The sequence below is a fragment of the Dichomitus squalens genome (assembly GCF_000275845.1).
Source record: "Dichomitus squalens LYAD-421 SS1 unplaced genomic scaffold DICSQscaffold_30, whole genome shotgun sequence".
Classification (NCBI taxonomy): domain Eukaryota; kingdom Fungi; phylum Basidiomycota; class Agaricomycetes; order Polyporales; family Polyporaceae; genus Dichomitus; species Dichomitus squalens.
The window spans coordinates 299,205-306,362 of NW_006766912.1; the positions used below are offsets into that span (position 1 = coordinate 299,205).

At 57.1% G+C, this 7,158-nt stretch overlaps 3 protein-coding genes across 3 annotated transcripts in view; 2 read left to right on the forward strand and 1 right to left on the reverse strand.

Annotated features, from left to right (window-relative positions):
- Positions 1-1,610: 1,610 nt before the first annotated feature.
- Positions 1,611-2,290, forward strand: DICSQDRAFT_172253 (uncharacterized protein; the record flags this gene model as incomplete). Its single annotated transcript, XM_007367987.1, has 2 exons — positions 1,611-1,644; positions 1,707-2,290. The coding sequence occupies 2 exons, from the start codon at positions 1,611-1,613 to the stop codon at positions 2,288-2,290; spliced, it is 618 nt and encodes a 205-aa protein (XP_007368049.1).
- Positions 2,291-3,015: 725 nt separating this feature from the next.
- On the reverse strand, positions 3,016-6,496 carry DICSQDRAFT_182075 (uncharacterized protein). Its single transcript, XM_007367988.1, has 13 exons — positions 6,286-6,496; positions 5,967-6,043; positions 5,735-5,871; positions 5,498-5,663; positions 5,270-5,403; positions 4,943-5,196; positions 4,824-4,878; positions 4,411-4,769; positions 4,280-4,356; positions 3,829-4,180; positions 3,620-3,762; positions 3,405-3,543; positions 3,016-3,337 (listed from the first exon to the last, which is right to left on the reverse strand). Exons 1-8 carry the CDS (start codon positions 6,286-6,288, stop codon positions 4,702-4,704), a joined length of 894 nt encoding a protein of 297 aa, XP_007368050.1. The 5' UTR covers positions 6,289-6,496; the 3' UTR covers positions 3,016-3,337; positions 3,405-3,543; positions 3,620-3,762; positions 3,829-4,180; positions 4,280-4,356; positions 4,411-4,701.
- A 98-nt stretch (positions 6,497-6,594) lies between these two features.
- Positions 6,595-7,158, forward strand: part of DICSQDRAFT_138712 (uncharacterized protein) — a 1,868-nt gene continuing 1,304 nt past the window's right edge. The window contains exon 1 of the mRNA XM_007367989.1: positions 6,595-6,731. The gene's annotated coding sequence lies outside the window, so the exon portion shown is untranslated. The remainder of the gene's footprint in view (positions 6,732-7,158) is intronic.

Here is a 7,158-nt window from a genome sequence, read left to right on the forward strand (position 1 = left end):
CGAAGCAGTCCAGTTGCCAAGAGTCGTTGAACCGTGTGGATAGGCGGAGAACCGCTCTGTCGAAGGGCCGCTTCAGCACCAGCTCTGCGGGCACCATCTCGAGACAATTGAGCTCGAACGGCTTGTCGTCCTGAGTGGAATACGCGTCGATCAGGGCTGTGCTCGGGACGTGGACGGCAGTAATGGTTTGTCGCGCTGAGGAAATGCTTGCAATCCCGACGGATAATACTTTCGGCAGCGGGAGGTGGGGTCCATGACCAGCGTGGACAGTCGCGGACTATGTGTCGGCGACCGAATGTGCCAGGAGTCGCAATCTCTCGAGTCGGTTGCAGCGCGCGAGTGCTTCGAAGAGCGACTCTGCCGGTAGCGGTGCCATCGAGAGAGTTGGCAACAGCTCGACGTCCCGTAGAGAATCGGCGGCAATGAATGGAAAGTACGCGGCTGGTTCGAGATGTACAAAGTGCAAGTGGGGCAGCTCGTCGTCAGACACTGGATCCAGATCGGGAAGGTCGCTTATGTGGGGTAGATCTAGGCTGGGGACATGGTTCGTAAACAATGTCTCGCGGAGCGAGAGTCTCTTCAGATTCGGCATGCTCATTTTGAGAACAACGCCGAGATCATAAGGATGTAAAGGGATCATGGTCAACGACAAGGAGACGATCGGTGCGGTGTGGTCGGAAAGCAACTGAGGAAGAAACGAGCTTCGAGTGCTCGGAGTCACCACTGTCGCCTTGATAAGAGTCGGGGACGACCTCCCCAAGAGGGCCTTTGCAGAGTCATCCGGTGCGACGACAGGAACGGCTAGGAGACCGTCCCATGTCGTCACTACCCCGTCTGAAAGGGAACTGAGGTCGGCGACGCCTGCGGCCCAGAATCGAGGCGTCGAGAGGTAGACGGAGCGCCACAATTGACAGACGGATGGAAGACAGATACTGCTCCGGCTCGTCTACGTATCGCCGAATATCTACAGAGCAGCTCGGCCGGAAGAGAATAGATAGGTGCGGCGTCATCGTAAAGGGGGGCGTCTCGCATGAGTACTGTTCCGACTTTCGGGGGGTGATGCTCGGCCCATCGAGATCTGCGCAAGCGGTGATTGGCATGAGTGAGTGGGCGTTCGAGCTGAGAACGACTGATTCATCCACTAGACTTAGTATCAGGGTTCGAACTAGGGTGTGGGCAGTGAGGATTAATTGTCGTGCAGTCCAGGAGCTGCTGGAATCGAGGAGCAGAAGCGGGATCCTCTGATAAGAAGACAGATTGCGAGTTGGCGACCGTGGGCTAACTTGAAGTTGCGAGTGCAGACCTTGTTGACTAGGGGCTCGCACTGCCAGCTGTGCGCTACGCGCCTCGGCAAAGGTATTCTAGACGCTTGATCCCGCGCAAACACCGCAAACACACCACAGGCGCCTCTATCCATGCTTCTCCCTTCGCAGTGTCATCCAGGACAGGTCTGCGCAGTGAGCCCAATCAAGACAAGAACTAGACGCGGTATATGCTGATACTTGGTCATGTCGCTGTATATGGAATCGTAGGTGCTCATTTTGTTCCGTTAGAGGCCCCGGTTACAGCTACATCCTACTTGTACTCGTCGCCGCAGCCTACACATTTGCATGCCGTCATCTTCTAAGAACCCAGATCATACAGGTGAGAGTCTTTGTCTGACAATACTTGAATATGAACAGCTGCCATAGTGTACCGCTCCTGAGATGTCATCACTACCCCGACGCCTGGGGCGGCGCCGGCGGACGCCCAACCTCCCACCACCCCAGACCAGTGGGAGCAGACCCTCGCACAGCTCCGCGTAACAAATGAAGAGCTACAGAGACGCAATGCAGAAGCCGAGAAGGATCGCGACCTCTTCCGCGACCTCTACACCAAAGCGTCATCGCATGCGTCGGAGGTGACCAAGGAAAACAACGAGCTCACCGAGCGTGCGGCGCTCGCAGAGACGCAAACCCACGACGTCGTCGCGATGATGAAGGCGACGTACGAGGAGCGCATCCATCTACTCGAGCAGGAGGACAAACGCTGGAAGATGCAGGTCCATGCCAGGCTAACGGAGCGCGACGGACGGCTGGACGAGGAGACCCGGCGACGCGCAGCGCTCGAACCGGAGCTGCGCGCGGAAAATGTGCGACTGAGAGAACAACTGGAACATCTGGAGGAGGTCTATGCCCGCCTGGAAGGGCTGTTGGAGAAGATGGCAAAGCAGCAGATTGAGGAGACGGTTATATTGGGGCAGACGGTGACGGACCCGGCCCTGTCAACAAAAGGGATTGGAGTTGCCTGATGGTCATGAGTGAGTGGTGACTACGCGGTGAGTCTATGGATGTAACTCGAGTATCCTCCGGAGATTCGTAGCATGCAGATGTCGCGTGAGAGATGGAACGTAGGGCTCATGAACGTTTTGCACACAGACCGGTATCGGTTCCACGGACTTTTGTTTACATTGCCGGCACAGCATCTATGTAACTCTTTTGCTTCAATTGTTCGCAGATGACTACCCTACACTTGGAGTCTCAGTCAAACACCTATACACTGTACCTCGCAGGGCTCGCCCGAACCGAGCCTGCAGCCAGATTATCGGAATGTCTTGATTTTGACGTAGAAAATCTCAAACCTGTACGTGTATGTGTATACGACTAGGTTGCGTATTTTGCTCCCATAGAGAGAGTGCATAGGTAGGGCCCTGTGGGCGATCCTGACGAAGACAACCTATCTCGTGTTTCCACTTCAAGTTCACTTCCATACAGAATAAAAGAGTCTAAGAGGGCGTGTCTGGTGTCGATAAGGGCGTAGCCGATGTCAATATCCGCCTTCTTCACGAATATGTCACTCAGCTGAACCATGAAGTATACGAGTCATTGACTTACCAATCCGCGAGCGCAGAGGAGCCCAGGCTGGACACGCATATCTCCGGAAACGCAAATTACATAGACGTTTCGGCGGCCCTTGTCCGAAGTGGTAGTCCATCCTGACAGTAATACTGAACATAAGTCATTGCCAACTCTGTCTACTAGTATGAGCATGTTGGTATATCCGAAACCCAACTGTCCTCGTCCGCGTATTCCCGCTATCCTAAGCTATCGCGGGAAAAGTACGTGCTGCGCGTGAAGAACAGAGTAGGTTTCTTCGAAGCTCCGAACGCGCCGAAGAACCTTGCCACGAACAGCCATCCAGATCGGATCTTTCTTCTAACCCCCAACCGCGGCAGGAGCGGACTCGGAGAGGACAAGCCGCCTCCGACTGTAGAAGACGCTCCCAGAGCAACGAGCATCAAGTCTTGTTTCTTCTCGAGACGCAAGATGCGTGTGTCCAGGCGCGTGAGCTGCATGATCTAGACGCCAAGTCTCGCGACTATGAACAAACACTAAGTCACACTCGAGTGAGGGTAGAAGAAATACCTGGAACTTGGAGATGGCATCCTGGAGCGCCCGTCGGTGGTCGGCCAGGCTCGTGGCGTGTTCATCCTTCGCGAGGAGACGGCGTACAAAACTTTCCCCGCGCATCCGAGACATGATATCACCGATCGTTTGCATTCTCCTGCAGTCGCAAACCGCTCTGAGAACCGACGTCTACTCGACTCCGGCAGCGGCAGACTACAGCCGCGTCCACTCACCACTCAAGCTCGGCCAAGTTCAGTCTGGTGATCTCGTCCAAGTCCTCCTCCTCAACGTCTTTCGTAGCAGAGAGCAGTCCGCTAGCGACCTCCTCGGTGAGCGCTGAGATCTTCTTGCACTCTTTCCGGTTGCTCTTGACCGCCTGCCAGCGCGGGCGTCCCACGATCAGCAAATTCGAGGCCCGTATACTACTCGAAACGATACTCACAGCGGCGTGCTCCATCACCTTGGACGCAGCTTCCGAGATTCCCTGCATATACGGCACCGACAGCCCCAGCGTCGCCGCCACCGCAACGGTCACCTTGATCCCCGCAACGACGGTCGAGCCTCGAGGAAGGCAGGGCGCCGCCTTCGCCTTCGCCTTCCTGGCCAGAACGGAAATGCGAGCAGAAGGCTTGTTTGAGGCAGATTTGAGCTTGGAAATGAGAGCTGATGCCATCGTTATTGACTTGTGCTGACGACGTGTCCCGGGGGGTGGAATGGGTCGTACTAGTAACGACCCAGGGTTCGAAGACCTCTCATCCTCCCCTGCCCCCTTCCGAGGGCCGACAGAGACGGTTCTATTAGGTAACGCTGTGAGGCAAATATCATGTGCGTCCCGCAGCAAGCAGTCTCGTCTTCTAGGCAACGTGCTATGGCGGTGATTCATGTATACTCACTACATGGAGACCGTGGCATCCCGAAAGACGATAATCTCCCTTGCTCAGGCGCACCATAGTGCATGCGACTTGACATCCTGTAGGCAATTATCGTATATCAGCCTGATTCCTTGGAACATGGTCTCGCCTACCATCGCACCAACTTCCAGAAACACCCCGTCCAACCCCACCGTCCAACCCAGACAGAAAACCTAGCTTGAAAACAATTGTGATACAGCAAGAGACGTGAAGGAAAAGTGATGAGGTGCGATACACTGCCCTCCTAAGGCGCGCGTAAGATACATATTTCATGAGCTCGTACACGCATACACCCTGCGCATTGTACAACAAGATCAGCTTCTTCCCTACCATTCGTTCCGTCCCGATCACACGCGAGCGCGCAGTAAGACAACATGATTGTCGTTGGTGAGTGTCGCGAGTCGCTACTCTCCACGGGCAATACGCTCCTTCGCGTACTCGACAAAGTCGTCGATCGTCGACGGCCATGATCCTGTCGAAGGACATCAGCCAAGGTTCCAACAATAAAACACGCCGACAAACGCACCCTCAACATCGTACTTCTCGAAGTTCGCGTCGATCGTCCGCACAAACTCCAAGAACTGCCCCCACGATGGTGAGCGAGGCGGAACCCACGCCCGGCAACGCAGAAGGAGCGACGCTCACCATCTGCCACACGTCCTTGCTCACGCCCTTCACCCCGCTCGACTCCAGGAACTCGAACCACCACTGCGTGTGCTTCTCGCCCCAGCCCTCCTCGTCCCCTGCGCCCGCGGCCGCGCTCCTCTCCGCGGTGCCGTCCATGATCTCGTCCCCGTCCTCGTCCTGCCCCGCAGGCACGGCCGCGATGTGCGAGAGCGCGCCGCCCGCGAGCCCGTGCGGGATGAGCAGCGCCCAGAAGCCCTGCGCCATGTCCAGCCCTGCATCGCGACCCGCGATCGGTGTTTTTCATTCACACGACGACATTGGGAGAGGGAGCAGGGGAACACGCACCGAGCGAGCGCTGCCCCGGCGGGCGCGAGAACTCGAACGTGTAGTTGTACACGTTCCGGAAGTAGCCCGTGTCCGTCGCGAGCTGCTGCCGGAGCGTTGCCAGCGTCGTCTTGAAGCCGTCGATCGTGTCCACCCTGTGTGCGGGCGACGCGTGAGCCTATGTGTTGTGCAGAGGTAGGAGGGACTGCGGAAGGGGATGGAGGCAGGGAAGGGCAAGACCGAACTCACCCGAGCTGCTTCCAGCCATCTGTCCAGCCCTTGCGCTGCCACTGGCCCATCGCGGGCGACTTGAGCTCGTACGCGACGGCGAGGAGGACGACGTCCTCGGGGTTCACCGCCAGGTCCTCGCAGAGCTTGATCGTGCCGTCGACGGTGATGTCATCCCCGTCATCATCTGCGGCACGCGGGAGGTTGCTGAATGAGCGGCAGGGGTGATAGAAACTACACAGTACAGGACCGACTCACCCTTGTACTTGTCGAAGAGCGCATTGAGCTTGCTCGTCGATGCCACGGGCTTGCCTGCGTGGGGGTCGTTGTAGTACGCGTCCAGAGCCTGATCTAGTCGTCTGTACTTGGTGAGGTATCTTCGGGCATCCTTGCTCCTGCGCGCGATGTGAGGATGGCCAAGGATAGGGAGCGAGGAGACAGCATGATAGATGATGGGTCAAGGAGAGTAGAATGATCGACTGATACTCACGACGCGCCAGTTACGGCAGAGAATTGCGCGGTGAGGGCGTCCATCTCCTTGTTCTCCTTGGCTCTTGCTTTAGATGACTGCGGCCGAAGAGGGAGCGCACAGGGGACGTATGGTGTCCGGCGAGAGGACGAATTGGGAGGACGAGATAACATCAATGATGCCGGATCGGTGCCAGTAGCGGGATCGAGAAGGACAGGCAGTGACAGGGAAGCATGTATGTAGTAGACCCACGCGTCAGATAGAACAGTCACATCCCGATCCGCCTGCGCACGTAGCACACGAGCGGGCGGGAGGGGAGTATTAAGGGACTTGGACTAACCATGCTACGATCGACACTACCAGAATCCTGCGACGAGAGGGATAGACTGTGTTTGAAGACAAAGAGACCGATGAAGAGTGCGAGAACAAGGCCGAGCGGGGTAAAGCAGAGGGGAGGGGAGGGCGAATCCAGGATGAGATATCTGGGATCGCGATGAGCAGAGCGGGGACTCGGAAATGGCCTTTGCCGAGGCGCGAGTCGACGCGTTTGTGGCGCACAGCTGAGCGCCTCCCAACCCGGGCTGAGGGGGAGTGCGAGTACTTAGTACTAGTACTTACAGCTGCGAGCACCGTGTGGACAGAGTCTGGGTGACTTGATGCAACTTCAAGGCAGCCCACGGTCGCCACCTCGCTACCGATAAATTGTGGCCTGAGACGATCCCGCTTCCGCTCGCCACTGCCCACGTCACGGTTCCGAGTCAGCTGCCCCACTTGCACTTTGTACATCTCGAACCAGCCGCGTACTTTCCATTCATTGCCGCCGATTCTCTACGGGACGTCGAGCTGTTGCCAACTCTCTCGATGGCACCGCTACCGGCAGAGTCGCTCTTCGAAGCACTCGCGCGCTGCAACCGACTCGAGAGATTGCGACTCCTGGCACATTCGGTCGCCGACACATAGTCCGCGACTGTCCACGCTGGTCATGGACCCCACCTCCCGCTGCCGAAAGTATTATCCGTCGGGATTGCAAGCATTTCCTCAGCGCGACAAACCATTACTGCCGTCCACGTCCCGAGCACAGCCCTGATCGACGCGTATTCCACTCAGGACGACAAGCCGTTCGAGCTCAATTGTCTCGAGATGGTGCCCGCAGAGCTGGTGCTGAAGCGGCCCTTCGACAGAGCGGTTCTCCGCCTATCCACACGGTTCAACG